At 40.9% G+C, this 18,801-nt stretch overlaps 1 protein-coding gene across 2 annotated transcripts in view; it reads right to left on the bottom strand.

Moving 5' to 3' along the window:
• Positions 1 to 18,801, bottom strand: part of LOC126403220 (probable G-protein coupled receptor 153) — a 50,882-nt gene that overhangs the window by 7,887 nt on the left and 24,194 nt on the right. Inside the window, exons 3-4 of one of the 2 annotated variants that reach the window (XM_050065769.1) lie at positions 12,157 to 12,586; positions 677 to 964 (exon numbers count right to left, since the gene is read on the bottom strand). In XM_050065769.1, the coding sequence (XP_049921726.1) occupies positions 677 to 964; positions 12,157 to 12,586 (718 nt within the window). The remainder of the gene's footprint in view (positions 1 to 676; positions 965 to 12,156; positions 12,587 to 18,801) is intronic. The other variant, XM_050065768.1, reaches the window with a different exon arrangement.

Raw genomic sequence — 18,801 nt, 5'->3', positions numbered from 1 at the left:
AACGTTTGCTTGTCTTGTCTCAAATCTTTGACGTTAACTGGCTTTTATGAGGTCACTTTTTCATGTTTATTATCATGACCCTGGATTTTCAGTCATAACTTAATTTTTAAAAAATGGTACTGTGAATTACAGCATGTTTCAGTTGCTGATGCAAAAATGCAATTTCAGTAAATTCACTTCTGAGGATTGTATATCACAAAGGTGAAACCAAAGTGTACCTCAAGGATAAGAGGCGGAAATCTCTATCAAATAGTTAACTAAAGATGTCTTAGCTTGATGCTAACCTCTGTTTCCTTCCTGCAATATTGCTGCTATGAACTTCGCCAGTACAACTACTACCTAGGCTAAGAGACAAGACTGTTCAGGTTGATAAATCACATTTGTCACTGTAATTCCTATGGCCAAAGACAGTCCAGAACACTTCTCAACATAAATGACTCTCTGTGTCCAAACCCTGAATTTAGAGAGTCGTGCTTCGTCTTTAACTGTCACTTGGATTTTGTAAACACGAGCAAATTATCTGCAATTTCACTTCAAAGTGTCTATCAGTTTGAATCACTGCAAAAACATACTGAATTATCTTTGAAACCATTGAGAATTCAGTTTGTGCATGTCCTAAGAGAGCATTGAACAGTACAGACAACTCTCTTTAGAGCCTTTACATGTCCACACTGACCTGTCTTAGGTAATAGGAATCATCCATATTCAGATCATCAGGTGAAGAGGAGGGTAAAAGGAGGAAGGGCAGGAGGGAGACACCTGACAGTGGCTTACCCTCGTCCACGTCATCATTGGACATGATGGCGACGCACTTCTCCCACACCATGCGTATGTCAGCCCGATAGCGGTCACAAGCCCAGAGGAACATAGGCAGCAGGATGGATTGGGCAATGGAGCACCACAGCACACACAGCACCATCCAGTTGTAGGAGCGGTCAAACTTCAGACTGGCAAAGCTCACCACCTGGGCAGGGTCAGCAAAGGGTTAGAAAAACATAATCATTCAATTCAATATCTTGCACAGAACATATTATACATCTGACAGCAGAACAGAAATCCATTGAACGACTGAACTTTATATAAAAAAAATAGTGGAAGCTCTTTGAGGCCCCTCTCACTCCTTAAAGATGGTTTAGTCCACCCCTGCTCTAGGATTCATGTCTAAACGCAGCTAAAGCCAAGTTACTGAGTGCTTATGCTGCTGCAGCACCAATGTTCACTGTCATGTCTTTCCTCAAGAATAGGAAATCAGGGTTCCAAAAAGAAAGAATGAAAGGAAAGGGAAAGAAAGCAACCTAACTTCGTAACAAAACATTCTTAAAAATTATTTGAGAGAGAGATGGATGAAGACAGGAAGGGCAGAGGGCCCACAGACTGCTTATACATGGGGCCCAGAATTTGGCGCTACACCCCTGCTTAAATCCACTGAAAATACAAAACTCTTTGTCCAACTTTTTGTCATTTTTGCAAAAACTGTCAGTGTCTAAACAGTAGTAGTACATAAGTCAAACTGTGAAAAAAATCATGTTAAAAAAAGTTCCTCTGTCTCCTACTGCTTCTAATGGCATTTGCTAGAATCCACCAAGACTGAGCAAAAGCAACCAATCAGGACCAAGGACTCTCTGTCGCAGCTGTCCATCATATCATGAACTGCGTTCATATTGTCCAACTACCCAGAGCTGATCAAATATGAATCAAGATTCTGTTCCTGCATTGCCTATTTCTCACCTCAAATGTTTTCACAAACATGTTTCAGTGTACTGTTTAGTTGTAAAATGAGAAAGCTTGTGCCTCGGCCACCATGTTGGATACAGTCAAGCAAAAACCAAGCACCACCCACCAGCCGGAGCAAACTATTAACTTATCCTACAGGTTCACCAGACTGCATCACTGATTAGGTTTAATTAGCAATGTGAGTGAGTGAAGATACATCGCTTAGGTAATGTCCCTGGTCTCAGGATCAACAGGCAAATGTAGCTCCAGTACGTAACCCATATGGTCATGTACCCAAACCCTAGATCTGTTTAGCATTTCCGCTGCAGACAGTACACTTAAATGTAGGTGGGATTGTTGTTACTCGTCGCTCTGTCCAGCTCTCACTGCATTTCCTCTTCACCAGAGGAATGTCTAAACCTCATTTATGATCTAGAAAACAGGGTTGTACGCAAACAAAACCAAAAAAAACAGGCCGGAATGAGTTTGTCACAATGGGATATACAAAAATAGCAGGTTTCAGAATCAGAAAACCTTTATTGTCCCTTGCAAGAAGCAACGGAAATTTGTCTTTGTTGTTTGTGCATCAAGTCCTTGTCAGGCAAGAGCAGGGGTGTACCAAAAGTGACGCTCCGGCTCCACCATGTTCTGCCACAAAGTGAGAACTAGAATATATGCAGTGTACAGAATCTGGTCGAAATTCACATATATTATTTAAATGCTTAAAGATCCAATCATCACTGGTTATAGTGAACTAATGTATGTAAAACTTGCCATGGTATGAACAGTGGTTACATAATCAAAACCAGCAACAACGTACTCGGAGCAAGAGTGATGGTTCTCTATTGAACAATCAACAGACTGCAGTATTTCTTGAACCACTTTTTAGTATCATGTCAGTGTGCTAGGTACGTCAACAGAGGTATGAGGATGGTATGGAATGGTTCTATTGGTACCATCCACAACTTTTCACCATGGAAACAAGAGATAACCATTTTAATGCGCACTGAACTGAACCGTACTGCTCAGTGGAAACTAGGCTTGACAGCTTACAATTGCCATTTGAAACAGCGCCCTGAGCAATTTAGAGAACAAACTGCATCATGACTAAGTTCTGATCCAGATGACAGAAGCAGCATTACAGAATTTATTCTGAACTTTATGTGTTGCTCAGTGAAAGATCTGCCATTAAAAGTCTGTCTGTTAAAACCTTCAAGAGATACTTGCTGCGATACTACACCCTCTGTTTTTTAAAATATTCAAGCTATAGTGCTCTCAGCAGGCACTCAGCACAAGGCTGCTGTGTCCACTGAGAGTACGAGATACTGAGTATGATCCCTCAGACCCAGTCTTTAGGGTAAGAGTAAATGGACTATGTGCAGGCAAGATCTCTTGTATTAACAAATTCTGCAAATACAACAGCTGTCATTTGCCACTGTGCTGCAAGTAATGATTATGTTATCAATTAATCCGTTCATTATTTTATCAGTATACTTAATTTACAATGATGTAAAAACTGAAAATCAGTAAATCCTCACATGAGAAAAGCCAGAATGCTAGAAAGACATAAACAGTTAATCGATTATAAAACAGTCAGCAGATATTTTTCTGTTGATTGACTGTTTAATTAATTAAGTAATCATTTCAGCCCTCACGTGCGCTGCCTTTCAGAGTAAGCTGAGTTCAAAATATGATCAAATCTGGATGTAATTTATATTCACAGCATTACTGAGCACTGACTACACGACGCAACCGCACCACGTAAACTCCAAATGTGGGGAATTACACATTTCTTTATATTGTGCATTTAAAAGCAAATCCACGTCGCATTCATAGAGTTCAGGGAATAGTCGTACAATACAGCTAAAAAACCTTAAATTAATCAATTCAGATGTTTTGTTTGTGTTTTCTAACATTTATCAGGAACATGTTCAAATGCATTCAGGACACTGTTTGGATTATGAATGAAAGCAGGCGCATCTAATTATATTACTCACTCATTTCATCTCCTCATTCAGGCACTGAACTGCTTCTTAGAATCATGAAGGTGACCTCGTTTGGGTCACGACCCCTTTTTACAACAAGCATCGGAGCTAATATGAGTTATCTCCCTCAGTGAAGCAACAGAGTGCATTATCTGATCATTAACGTTGACGGGATCAGTCTAATCCTCATCTCTAATGCATCGGGCCAAGACACTCATCAGATTGATTAACTCAAACTCATTATCTCTGGTGTCACCTTCTCTGGTTGTACCTTGAACTTCAACACCAGCCATTAGGACTTGGTATCATTTTAAAGGATACAATACCAGCACCCCTAAATTGATGCCGATGCCAATAGATTTGATATCTTTTTTCTACTTCACTGAGTACCCATCATGGGAATGGACGCATTCAGCTGCGTAAAACGCCACAGGCGTGTAGTATAGCCATGCGTTTGAACGTTATGGTGCCAGCTCAGCATGCTGAACTGCAAATTCTGTCAAATACACTGCACTGTATGCAGTACAGTATGCTCTGCTACAGTAGTGGGTCAGTAACATGTTGCATTAAATTGAAGAACACTTGCGGTGATTTGCTGCGAGCAAAACCATAATATAGTCACAAAAAGTGCGTTTTCATTTGGAGAAGTTTCGCTTCTACTTAGTACTGGGTTATTTCAGCCAGCCCTATGAGCCATACAGCAGCATCAATACTACGTGACTTGATGAAGTTGTGAAGTCTCAACCTGATATTGATCTTGTTGGTCTACGGAGCTGACCCAATCTAAAAACCACCAGGCAGACCGAAGACAGTGGAGACAACAAAAGACACTGTAGGTAAACTTGGGTTTTCGTTCTATCAGTCACTCTCGTCACCAGCTAATTTTTAACACACTTTCAGGCAGAAAATTACACCTACAATGTATTAGTCTGGAAAATCTAGGTTGTGATGATGTCACAGCTAATGTCTTTTCCACAGATGGGTACTTTGTTCTTTAGATAGCTCATGAGTGGTGGAGTTCTCATCAGTGGTGTTGTGTGTTTTAAACTCTTAAGATAAACTCTTACAGCCTGTAAACTGATAACAGGATATTTAGTGAAGTGACATCTGATGACCTGTATAAACTTTTTTTATGTGACTATTTGAAGGAGTAATGACATAACTTCGCTGTTACTAGGAGTTAGATAACGAGCGTTGGTGTTGCACAAGTTTAAGTTTCTTAGATAAACAGATGTATGGTGGCCACGGTTTTTAAAGATAACATATTGTAACAGTTCTCATAACCTAAAGGGACAGTTCACCCCAAAATCAAGAAAATATATTTTTTCTCTAACCTGTAGAGCCACTCAGTCTGGATTGTTTTGGTGTGAGTTGCACAGTGTTGGAAATATCTGCCATAGAGATGTCCGCCTTCTCTCTAATATAATGGAACTAGATAGCACTCGGCTTGTTGTGCTCAAAGCACCAAAACAAATACATTTAACACACTCAACAGCAATGTCTCTTTCCAGCTATCATGATCCGGTTACTCAGAATAATCCACAGATCTTGTTGTGCGCAGTTTCATGTAGGAACTACATGTACTTATTTCTACTGAGTTACACCTGCTTATCGTAGTTTCATGCAAGAATTATTTTCTTTCAACTAAACTACACTAATCAAGCATATCAGCGCTCCGAAGGAGGTGTGCATCTATTGCTAGCTCACTTAGCACCACTGGGCTAGGTAGCTCAGCCAGGTAGGACGTTTAAATCTCGCGGCCACAAGCACAAGCCTCTCGTGGATGAGTAGATGCACACCTCCTCCTTTGCTGTGATACGTGCTAAGGCAATGGTTTATTTGAATAAATGTCTGAAATAAGGTCCATGGTTAACCCGAGCGAAGGAGACTTTCACGTTTTGTTCTGTGGTATAAAACACATCAGTAAATACCCAACTTGTGAATTTGTAAGCTTTCCATGTCTTAAAAAAGACGGTTGCTAACAAGTGGCCAAATGAGGCTTCAGAGCATCGTCATGAGAAAAACAGCTTTTCAGCCTCGTTGTGATGGCAATGTTAAAGTCATGCGACCATGGTGAGTTTGCTTTTTGACTTTTGGTGATTGCATTTACACTTGAAAAATCACAAAAGCCAGATTAATTTGTGAAGATTGTCATACTGAACAAAACCTTTAAGTATCATGAACTTTTCGTTGCCACAGAGCTTATTTTCTGCAATCATCCAAAATTCGGCTAACTTCCAGATCAGCCTAAAAAAAACAACAACAAAAAAAAAAAACACATCCCTGCAGCACTCTGTAAATAATTCTATTTTTGCCTTGTTTTCTTAGCATCTATAATGTCGTGATTCTATTCTGTTCTGTTCAAATATCTATTCATCAGTATTTCTCTGTGTAATAGGACACGTTTGTATGTGTGTTAAAGCTTTCCATGCATTTAAATAGCTCATTACATCAGGTCATAAAAACGGCTCGCGGAACTTTTGTTGTTTCTCTTAGTGCACTGGAAATAGGATCTTTCATCAGCACTATACTACAACCCTCTCTGTTATACACAAACATACAGAAACATAATAGGATGTTGTTGTAAAAGTGATACACCGCTGTCCTTTCAAATCAACTTCCAGCTTACTAGGCAACAGGAATGCAGTTTCCCCTCCAATCCTGGACTCATACATCTCAGTATAGAGGCATCATGTTGTTAACACGTTGCAGGTTTTTGCTTTTAAAGTGATCTTAAATTGGGCCTTTAAGTCATGCTTCCTGTTTTTTTGTAGGATTATATAAATATGCTGCCATTTGCCAATATCCGAGCTGAGCTACAACAAGCCTTTTCAAAAATGGTCTCTCTCTCTTTTTAATAATAATTGTTTCTAGCATGTTTTTGCTTCCACCTCAGTGTTTCTTCATGCTACCAATGTTTTCAACCTCAAAAAAGACTGTTTTCACTCATTACCAAATACAGGTTTGCCTAAAATTAGCTGTTGCTCTACAATGAGGAACATGTAGGTTCCTCGGAGAGATTTTGCAAAGTCATAGTTTGCACCAAAAAGGATTGTAAATAACGGTATGGAACCTCAATGAACTCATTATTTAATCCTAGCTGGTAAGTGCAATTACTCAGCACTGATGAGCTCACAGGTCTTTAGGCACCACAGCTGCTGTTTGTTGTTCAAGAAGAATCAGAGCACAGGGAAATGCTTTTTATGAATTAGTGAATTGCAGTGGACAACAAAACATTACTACTGGAAATGCACACATTTCTTTGTATTATGCCTCAGTTGTTATTGTGTGTTGCTTAATTATTGTGTGTATCTGGTTTTTATGTGTGAGGTTTATTGTGTTCTTATTTATTTATTCATGCGTCTTGGAGAAAATTCACAATTAGGAACATAAGATTATTCTTGCTTGAAGCTTTAAAAGGGACACTTGGCTGATTTTTAACCAGCATTGTATCGTAACAGTGTGGGTCGTATGTGTAACTGTACGTTCAAACCAGAAGCTTCCAAAGAGGCAAAGTCTCTCATGGATGCCCAAGAAGGACGACTGTCAAAAATATTTGTGGCAGCTTTGGTCGCTCTAGTCGCTCATCACGTGAATCATTGAACGTTCCATCGTGCTTGTCAATATAAAGGAGCCACAAAGCGCACTACTGGCTTGAAAGCAGCGTAGTTGCTGCTTGCTGTTGTCCAGTCAAAAAGCTCATAGTTGGCCTACAGAAAGTTATGCTTACTCCCCAAAATCGTATTGACTCAACATGGAAGATGATATTGCTGCTGTGATGTGTGCTGCTGCCGTCTTGTGCATTCAAAGACGTCGTCGGGTTTGGGTGCACGAAATCCTCCAGTACCGTGATCAGCACGGTGAATTTCGTCAGCTGGTGCAGGAGCATTATCGTAAAGGACTGAGTGGGCACGAGCACAAGTAATAAACTTCTCGATATCCATTGTTGGAACAAGTGTGCTGTAGGAACCAAAGTTACATGGCTTGTTCTCTGGGACCCACTTGATCGAAGCACGTCAGCACTCCAATTGGTTGTCGCCGAACTGCGTCAGAGCTCATTTCCATAAAGTTAAACGAGTTTTAACTCCCCTCCGGACCACTCCGGTCGCTTTGGTCGCCCAAGACGCGCGGCTGACGACCAGGTCGCCCAAGTCAACTGAGTCGCAGGGCTCTCATTGAAAACTAATGATTTCAGCCATTTTGGAAGCTCTGGTCGCTGTTGGTGTGAACGTACAGTAAATGAACTGTGGTAATCTTCCCTCCATCCCAGATCTCCCATCTTATCTCTCAGCTCAAATCCACTAGCTCTGGGCTGCTGCTCGAATTACAGATTGTACTTCCACATTTTCTTATGCCCTCCACCACAGACACAAATGGTGTAGAAGAGGATCGAGTAAAAAAGATTTGCCCCTTTCTCTTGCTTGAACTCAGAAAAACTCTGATCAAACTGTAAAACTAAGCATTGCTGATCAAACCAAGACTCTGTTTCTGTATTGCTTATTTCTTGCCTAAAATGTCTTAAAAAACATATTTTAGCTTACTGTTTAATTGTAATTCAAGACCATTTGTAACCAGCCAGCTGCCATGTTGTTTCCTGTGTCAAAACAGAAAAACGTGTTTATTGGTCCGGTGTGGTGCAGTGCATTCTGGTCGTTGTGGGTTTTCTACCTCTTGAGCAAAAGCTACACCACTTTTCTCTGTACTCTTGTCATGTAGCACCAATGTCCGCAGTATTTGCGTCTTTCTACTGCATAGACAGTTCAGTTTTATGAAAAGACCATCTTTCCAGCAGTGAAATACTTCTTTTAAGATAAAGTGTTGAGACAGTGAGAATGATGTGGTGTTGCTTATGAACTAGATATTATAGTTATGAATATTTAGAAACTCCTGCACTGCTGTTTTCATCATCACAAGATGTAATTCATAAGACATTCAACTAAGCACAGAAACTGGAAAGTACATTCAGAGAAATAATGTATGCTTCTGTGTATCTTTGCAGCAGTATAATAATGTTGTGCAATGTTATTATCACGCAAATTGCCACTCTCTGTAGAGGTTTGTGAGTGGTTCCTGCAATATCAGGATGTGAGGTATTTCTGATCAGTCATTGCTGGAATTGAAGCAAACAATGACAACCATGCAATTATGAACACTAAAGCACATTTCTCCCGTGATTATGCTGCAAAGTACTGGTTAGATTGCTGTGTGCTTCAGATTTCAGCTTTAAACGCTTGTGCAGATAGTAGAGCTTTGTGTAGAAGTTTCTGTTTGGCTTGCCTCAGGTATACAACACTTAATTAAAAAAAGGTTTGTCCAATGTAAAAAATGACTATGAACAGATGGCTTGTACAAATGATAACAGAACTGAGGCAATGCATTATGTATAAACTGACGCTGAGGCACTTTGACACACATAATGTTCTCCCACTTAGAAGTAGTACTGAAACCATATACAAGTCCCTCATATAACAAAAGCTACCATTTCAAGAGACACTTGCAGTTACACTTTGACTGTAATTAAAACATGTGCAGAGGATACCGCTCAACAAAACCGCCAACGTAAACTTTCCTTATGGAAAAAGCTCTACCATGGTGACTCGCTTTTAAGATGACAGGATGGCTAGTTTGGCTGCATCACAAGCAATGAGCCTCGAGCCTTCCACAGGCTCTCAAGTCTGCATAAACAACCAATGAACTGACTTGTTAAAAAATGAATGAGGACCTGAGGGGGGTATTTGCAAACCAAATGGCGACACGTTGAAACAGAGCTGGCTCCTTCACCCACTGATAATGCACTTGAAGGATCAGTTTCCCCTAGGAAGTAGAGGGAAGTTACACTCTGTTTTTAAAGCTTGGAGTTCCCTAAAAGAGAGCAGAGGGAAGGTGATTCCAGTGCTTAACTGTGACCTGTACCTGGGACAGTCAGCCAGGTGTGTGACCTACACAGGGTTATGTCACAGGCCAGGATAAATGAGACTGCTGGAGGTTTTTCTAATTGGGTTGGCCAACGTAGTCTCATTATCATTGCTATTGATATCACTATAGTTATAGACAGAACTCAATCAGCAACCCTAACCTCCTCCAGCAGTGACACACTATAGACTGTATGTATGGACACACACATCACACACTTAGCCTGACCTACTTACAACCCCAGACGAACAGTAGCATTTAAGTTCATGTAAATAATAAATCAGTGTGGTATGGTTACAGGAGCTATAATGGAGAAACTCCACCATCTTTTTCCCTTCGTGCTTAATTTTTTTCATCTTCTTTCTGTCTCCAGTGCTGAGTTAATTAACCTCGCTCACCCTGAGAAAACAGTCTGAGTGACGAAGAGGTCACATGTCTCACTGCATGTTTGTGTGTTTTTCTTTCTACACTCACCATCTGAAAAACTAATATGAAAATACATAAAAGTTCGTACTGTGTGTGGCTGTGAGTCATAATCATAACACAAGCTGTGTTTCTGTGGTGTATATGTGCACAAACCTGACTTTTATGACTTTATTTTTGGTTTAAAACTTCAAAGCAAAGTAGTCAGAACCATTTAAAAAAAAAAAAAAAAAAGCTTCACAGAGGCGATAATTATCGTATTGTCAAACACATAACCAAAACTGAAAGTTTTATCATCTAGAACACTTATTTATAATATTTTCTCTCCATTATTTTCTACTTGTATATACAGTATAAAATGCATTTAGATTTTTTTTTTTTTTTTAATTGAATCAAATTAAACAAGCAATGATACAGGTTTCTCGCAGCTAGGAACCACACAAATCTTAGCTCATGTTTTATTTGCTCTGGCAGATGGATCTGTTCCCCCCTCCCGTTCACACGGACTTCCAGTCGACCATTCCCGTCTTCGCCAAAATACATGATGATGTCATTACTGGCTCCTGCACCTTTGCACTGGGGACAGTACAGTGAGGAGAGCATAATAGGGGTGGGCAGATCAATACCAAAATATCAATACTTTAGATACTATGTTTTCATTTTGAAGATCAATCCTTCTGTCATTAGGATCGATACCAAAAAAGGGATTACATTCTCTCTCTTACGTCGTACCTATTTGTATTTTTAAGAGTAAAGCTGGCTAAGCAATCAACGTTCTGTCATCATGAACACATTTATTGTATGTACTGTTTGCTTCTCCACTGCTTTTTTTTGGTCTGCACTCAAACAAAAAATGTGCCGCACACACGCAGCACACTGTGGCGTGCACCCTGACTAGTTTATTCTGACACATAAAAGTAGTGATAGCTTTATAAAAGAGGAAAAAAACACAGGAAAAAGAAGTTGGAGCTGCAACCGAAAAGAAGGGAGGAGGGAAATGCCTCAGGATCCAGACCTCCGACACAGAGACAGAGGTCACTGGCAGAGTCTTTTCAGACAGGCTCAGACAAGGAATATTCAGGTATATCATAGTGAAATTAATAATTTAGTCAAATCAGATCTTCAGCATTGGGTAATGTTACATTTTCAAACTGTAATTGGTCATCATTACCTGTTACTTTAGCAGACTGATTATTCACCTCATAAATCATGACACACTACTCGTCCCTACAGGAAAGTACATACAACATATTGGTATTGATATCAGCAATTGTGGCCCTGTTTTACTTGATGTAGGATCAAAACCAAATTCTGTGGTATTGCCCACCCCTAGTGAATAAACCTAGTAGTACAGAGGAACACCATTAAGGCATTTTCGTAAACAACTAAGATGGCCGCAGCTGATACGGCCTTTTCCACTGAAGTGCTATTTTCAAATTCTGATATCAAAAACACCAACGCTCATTCACAGACATATTGATGCTACACCATCACAGTTCATCTCTGCATGCTATTGTCTCTTTATTCGCCTGACTCGTAGCGCCACCTCTCATGTTTTTGTTGCTCTGATTAGTTGTAGGTCCATCCAGTGGTGCCTAAGAGGCAGTCTGATCTGCAGTCGCTGATAACGCCACTTGGAAATTGAAAATGAACTGAGAGGTTCCAGACTAATTTGCATTAGCGAATTGGTCTGGTGATGCTAAGATAAAATACATTTACAGCTTGGGCATATTTTTTTATCCAAATGGACCAAAGAGTCTTAGAGAATACTGGAAATACCTCCAAACTAGCAGGTAGTGTTGTTCAAGAACCTTCTGAGTTTCTAAAGGATCATCAGGATTAGCAGTTTAGAAAAACAGATGCTTCACTCTGTGAATCAAATGTCATGATAGACATGAGAGACACAATCTGGGGCTACATGAACTCTAGAGAGTTTACAAAACACTGATGAAAGCTCAAGCCATACACACTCATTTACAACTGATGTCTAACATCTGCGCCTTGACCTGTTAGCTGATTTGCAGGAGCCTCCTGGTAATACACAAATGCCAGACCTTTCAACTAACTGGTTCTTCAACCTGCTCCATCATTAACTGCAATTATGTCTAAGCAGTGAACTCACCAGTATGGGGAAGCCAGTCAGGAAGTCGTAGATAAAGACGATTCCACTGATCAGGTAGGTGATCTGTAGTGACGTCTTGAGAGGCTCTGATCCATCGATGGATGATCTGCGCTTCCCCTGGGCGTCCTCCACCACTATGGTGGGGACGTTGAACTTGTTCTTGTCAGCATTGTGGCCCGCCTGAATGGAAAAGGTCTGGAAGAGAGCGATGCCAATGCAGATCACACCCATGGCCACGCTGCCTCCGATCAGCAGCAGAAAGCACACGCCGAAGCCCAGACCGATCTCCGTCACAATGAATCGGCAGTCAGAGGTGTAGAAGCGGTCGATGGTGTCGTGCCAGCCCACTGCTGGAAGTGTGGACAGGATGAAGGAGACCATCCAGATGCCCATCACTGTGTGCACTGCCTGCTTCTTGGTGTTACTCAACCTGGAAGCAGAACCACAGATTTAGGCATTAAGTAAGCTGATATGCTGTCAGGACTTTAAGTGAAATGGGCTTTGGCTTTTTATTCTGTTGTGTGCATCCTGTAGCACATAAGAGTCTTGAACTGGTGGACCTTGACTGTGATACTGGAGGATCTGAAGAGTCACAATAGTACTTTTGTAAGGAACATTCACACAAACTATGTAGGTTCTTGGACAACTTATACTGAAAGTACATGCAGAAATTCTTCAAACATTTAAACACACTTCAAAATACACAGTTTCAAATAAGTGAAACCTGTAAAAAAAAAAAAAAGACAAAATGGGGAGATGGAGAAAAATGGACCACTAATAGCACTTACAGCACATACCAGCGCACACCACTCACCCATGTGTGAACCTCTGACTGTATAATAAAGATGGATGACCTTACAGCTTCCCAAAAGTGAAGCCAAAACATCTTGATCTGCCCCCAGTGGCGGGCTTCAGTACAAGTCATAAACCCCGCCCCCCTCATTTCAGCCAATTTTAGTACACGTCACATAAATTTTTCCCAAAGATGGTTTCTGTCACTTTGGGTTGTTCTCATCGTGCCTATCTATGTTCATTTCTCCAATAAGTTTTATCTTAATTAGTTATTTGATGCGATAAAAATGTGGGTGTGACATCATGATCAACAGCTGTGATTGATTCGTGATCAGGTCTGATGGGTGTATGGGCAGGAACTTGATACCATGGCTCCACCCCCCAGGCACTACTTCGCAGACTCTGGCTCCAAACAGAGTGCTGCAGGGATGATGGTTTTTTGTGGGCCAACCCAGGAGTTAGTGTCACCCTGGCTCCCTTGTCAAAATGCCTATGGGATTTTTTCATTGGATTTTGGATTATTGCAGAAAATAAGCTCTGTGGCAAACAAAAGTTTATCAAACTTACACGTTTTGTTCAGCGACATAATCCTCACAAATAAACATCCCTTTTAGAATTTTTGAAGCCTAAATGCGATCGCCAGCAAAAAGCTAACGTTAGGCTATAAGCAAACTACAATGCAGTCGCATGACTTTAACATCACCACAAAAACGAGGCTGTAAAGTGTTCGGCGTGATGATGGTCTGTAGTCTCATTTATACACTTGTTAGTAACCATCTTTTTTTAAGACATACAAAGTTTATGAGTGGGGAACTGATGTATGTCGTAGAACATAAAGTGAAATTTTCCTAAACTTAACCACAGACCTTATTTCAGTCATCTAACTAAAAACCCATTAAAAAATCATTGACTTCAAGATGTAGGAAAGGGATGTGCAACATGCTAACTCATTTCCACATTTCAGGACTCACTGCTTTAGCACTCTATGACGTCACCAGTGCAACATAGCAGTGCTTGTATCTGGAATATTTTGGCTTCATTTTTGCACAGTGAGACAAAGTGGAGACGTGTTGTCCATCTTTATATACAGTCTATGTTGTCAGCTCACATAAAATAATTCAAACAGGCACTACTGAGAGGTCTGATAGTACAATTATATTTTATATGGAGCAGGCTGATGGTGAAAAAAATATGTCTGACTGTGAAAGCAAGTGGAAAGAACCTTTGTAAAACGACATCATAAGTGTAGCAGATCTGCACCTGGGACATAAAAGCTGAAAAAGCACTATCCCACTCAGTCATCACTTAGATAAACTGGAGTTGAATGGAGGGAAATCAATGCTTTGCTGATGGCAAAAGATTGCTTTTCACGTCCCTCGGTCTATTTGTCATCTAGGTCTATTTCAGCACGAAGGGATTTCTATTTCCTCTCACCTCCAAGTAATTGTTACAGTCGAGCAATTTGCTGAATGTGTTTTTGTCCTCTAGCAGTGTGGCACTTTTCAAGGTTTGCAACAGCATATGCACATCTAAAAATATGGCAGGCAGTTACTGGTGCTCTCATTTCCAGAACTTGACGAAAGACTGTGCTATCCTGCCAAGACATTTGCACCTAAAGTAGTGTTGAGCTGTTCTGTAGCTTGTAGACTACATAGATACAGTCCATTACGTAGCGTGTTACTTTTAATTTTATTGTCACTCAGTCTGGCATCAATAAAGCCACCTTTAAAAGTGGCTATAATAACAATGGACGTGTAGACAGTTTGCATTAATGCACCTCTCATGCTTCAGTTGTGTCGGGAAGGGATACAGTAAATTCTAAAGGAGTAATTTTGGCAGGAAACCAATCTGCCTCCCTTCAGAGAGCCAGAGCACGTTGCCTAGCCTCTTCTTTCCATCACCCAAATCCTCTGGGGGGGCACTGGCTGGATACATAATGCCTCACACACAAAATGATTCCAAAATATAGTTAGAAATATGTGTAACTAGCAATGATTGGCTCACATGCACTGACACAATATGAGTGGCACAGAGGGGGTGGCAGTAGCCTCCATCTTTGCACTATGGCTTAGTGCAAAGACAAGTAGGTCTTGTTGTCACTGTGAGTAATTATGCTAGCCTTTCCTGAATGTGCCCGGGGTACATATGATGGGGAAGTTGCGTCACCAAGCTGCTTGAATCTATTACCAGAGAGAGAGCGTTGTGAGGGGGGAAAAAGCTCTGAAGAGATAGTGAGCGCAGGATGATGAGAACAGCTGCCGAAGTACGAGGTTGGAATTCATAATTCAGGCCTTCGGTGTGTGTTAATGTCAGAGGCAAGGCATCCATGCTACCTCAGCAGTGCGAACGTGGAGCGATTTAAATGAAAGATGAACAGCAATTACACAGCGCATCGCCTGAGCTATCACTCGCACCGTATCATTGTTAAAAGTGACTTGGAAACAAGAGGAGAAGCTGCTGAGAGGAAAGTCAATGTTTCCAGACAGGAGATGAGAGAGAATATAGTCAGATGAGTGCGAGGACCGATGAGGGAGATAAAAGCATTTGAGTAAAGCCTGATATCTCTGTGTGGGCATCAGCCAATAATGACAGCTGCACAAGCAATATAGATAGCAAGATTGAGCATAGATTTAAAAGGAAGTTTGCATATCTTATTTGAACGTCTGCTTATCTGCAAAATTGGCCGAGCTGAATGTAAGCTGAGCATCTGCAGGCCTGGTGCCACAGGAAGTAGAACCATTCTTTGTTTTTCAGCAGGGGAGGAAGAGCGAGGCAACAGAATACAGATCTTCACCACATGTACCACAGCACTAGTTTCTGCACCGTTTCAATAACCCATATCGTAGCTTGTTTGCATTGTGCAACATGAACAATGATTTCCTGTATTTGCCATAGAAATGCATTCATCTGCAATGCTGTGTCTCAAGTCGGATACTTCTGTATCTGTATGAGTGTGAATACTGAGAAGGAGGTAAAATGCAGAGCACTGTGAGTACCTAAATGATTCACACATTGAACACTTCTCACTTAGCCTACACAGGTGAAAGGGGCAGGACCACAAACACATTTCAGACTTATGAAGTATCGGCCAAGTACCGCAGTGAACACCAGACATTGTCCAAATAGGCTATGCATGTGTGTCACTATCACTTTACTGTTGTCTTACAGAAGCAATCAGTGTGTATTTTGGGTTAATTCTGCAATAATTTGGTACCACAAACGATAAGGTGACTGCTATTGTTAGCTTGGTAGCTAGCTAACAACAGCACATTTGATACATTTTCAATTCAATAAGCTTTATTGGCATGACATTTCGTATGTGTTGCCAAAGCACATAACATGTTGTGGCATAAGCTATAGGGTCTATGAGCGTAGGTTACATTTGGTGTTAAGTACGGGATAATGCCTCTGCAAAGGCCACAAAAAAGTGATCATGGACACCTCGAAGGACATTACCCCGCTTATACAATGGTCACTTAACAAAGAAAAACAAAAGTAAGAATATTCATTCATTCTGTTGTGCTTTTTGCAATCAAAATCGAAAGTTTTTCACAAGCCACAACTCGGTTTCCTTGGTAACACCTGAGGGTTTACCTAATACCTGGAACAAACATTGCCCCCCGTAAGATTTCTATGCAATGGAAATGTTATTCATTACTCCAGTAAATAGGACGAACCTTAGATATGACCGAGCAACAGGCTATTCAAGTCTGCCGAGTTCATGGAACCCTTTGGCCCAGCTATTAGCCAGAAAGCTAACATTAAGCTAGCAAGCTTCTGAGCCAATAACATTACAGCTGACAAACAGTAAATATAATTTGACAGTATGTTTAACAACTAGACTGGCTAGCTATCCAGTCATGTCGTTGTCCCCAAATCAGTATCAAGGGTTTTAAGAACAAACGATACGCCATGTTACTGTCGGCCGCAGCCTGACGTAACGAGTTAAATAGTAGACGGGATGTGAAATGATTGCTTAAGTTCAGAGGGGCAGTGTAGTACCTGCAGGGTGTGTTGCAGTCTCCATCCTGTGGTGTTCACAGGATGAGGCACTGAAGGACTACTTTCAGTGGTGTACATTAAGTGATAACAGTTTAATAGTCTGAGTGGGTGGAAGTTCGCTGCATAGATCAGCCTCTCATTGGGCGGAACAAGCCACCCGCTGAAGTCCCGCCCTACCACCTCCGGTTGCAGTTTTCAACACGTCCTTTACTAACTTTTGCTGTGTTTGATCTTGCGGGGATGTAGCTATTTTTCTGCCATGGTTTGCGTCCTGTAGGCGATATTTTTGTGGGCGTGTTACAGCAAAACCTGTTTCCCCCTGGCAATATTTTTGCAAGCGCACCGTTGCTGTGGCACCGCCAAGAACGATTGTGATTGGTTGAAGAAATACAAGCAGCCGGGGCGTTTTTTTCTCCAATCTTAAAGTGAGAGTCGGCCCAGCCAGACCTTTCTTTTCTTGAGAAAGGTCTGGTGAGCGAGACTAACAGTTTAAAGATACTATTATGTAGCCGGTGTTCTGAAAGTTTGCGCTACCCACTCAGACTCTTCATCAGACTAGTCTGACNNNNGGATGAGCTACTGGTAGCTCATCCTGTCAGACTAGTCTGATGAACTAAGCATCTCACTCGTAATGACCTACCCTGGCAAAAACATTGTTAGTAGCTACTCAGGTCAGATATGTGTAAGAAGCAGACATACAGCCTATATAAATGTAATTATAAGTAGAGTAGCTCATTCTGTCAGGTAGGAACTATCTATCAGAATGGACTACTACCTCTATAAATGTAATTATAAGTAGAGTAGCTAATTCTGTCAGGTAGGAAGTGTCTATCAGAATGGACTGATAGCACTATAACACTATAGTAGTATTTTATCATTACATGTGCACTGGATCCTATAAGAAGAAAATACAGGCTTCTTTTTAACAATCATCGAAACAGGTTATATTAACAAAGCATTCGTGCATCCCCGAATACAGACAGAAATAGCATCAAAATCTTCTTTCAAAGGAAGCGGTGATGTTGCTCAGAACATCTGATTACGCGTGAACAGCAGATGTCTTGGGAGTCTAACAAGACCAAAATGGTGTTACTGCAGCAGGGTGCTGACTGTTAATGTGAGGTGAACCTGATCTTTATTATTCAGTGTTACTTAGTAATAACACTTGTTGTGTCGAATGAAGCTGCGAGCTAGAGCTGGCAGATTCTCTGTCTAGAGGGTTTCACATGGTGTTACTGTTACCCCAAATAACTGAAACCATCAGATGTGTCGGCAGGAGAGACGTTTCACCTGATGCAGAGCATCCCTTCCAAAAACTGAGGTAAACAGGCTCACACGTGACACTAATCTAAACTGCGTCTCGATCACATCCGAGGGATCTGCTCAGAAAAGCAGCGAGGGGTCCAATATTTGCAGCTTAAAATGTCAGAATGTCGTCTTTCGAGGTGACTTTGGCAGATGCGTTGATGGAAAGCCTTGCAGGAGGTTAGAATTTATTTATTTTTACAAATTCTATTGCCAAGAATTTTAGAAAATGGATGATTGAATGTAAAAAGGCAAAGTACTGTAACCTGATCAGAATCTATAAAAGTATATCTACAGTAAGTAGCTTAGCAAAACACAGACTGATATTACATTGTTTCAATTCTTACAGAATATATTGTATGTTGAAAAGTGTGTGATGCAATGTGCGGACACATTTTAGGAGGGTCGGTTCCCTTTGAAGGTGCAGTGTGTAGGATTTAGTGGTATCTAGTGGTGAGGATTGCAGATTGCAACCAGCCAAAACTTCTCCTGGTTAAGATTCCTTCAGTCGTCTTTGTTCAGGAGGTTTTTACCAGAGCTGAATTA

Source organism: Epinephelus moara, chromosome 16, assembly GCF_006386435.1.
Source record: "Epinephelus moara isolate mb chromosome 16, YSFRI_EMoa_1.0, whole genome shotgun sequence".
Taxonomy (NCBI): Eukaryota; Metazoa; Chordata; class Actinopteri; order Perciformes; family Serranidae; genus Epinephelus; species Epinephelus moara.
The sequence above is the reverse complement of the archived record's forward strand: the minus strand, read 5'-3'. Positions and strand labels throughout refer to the sequence as shown.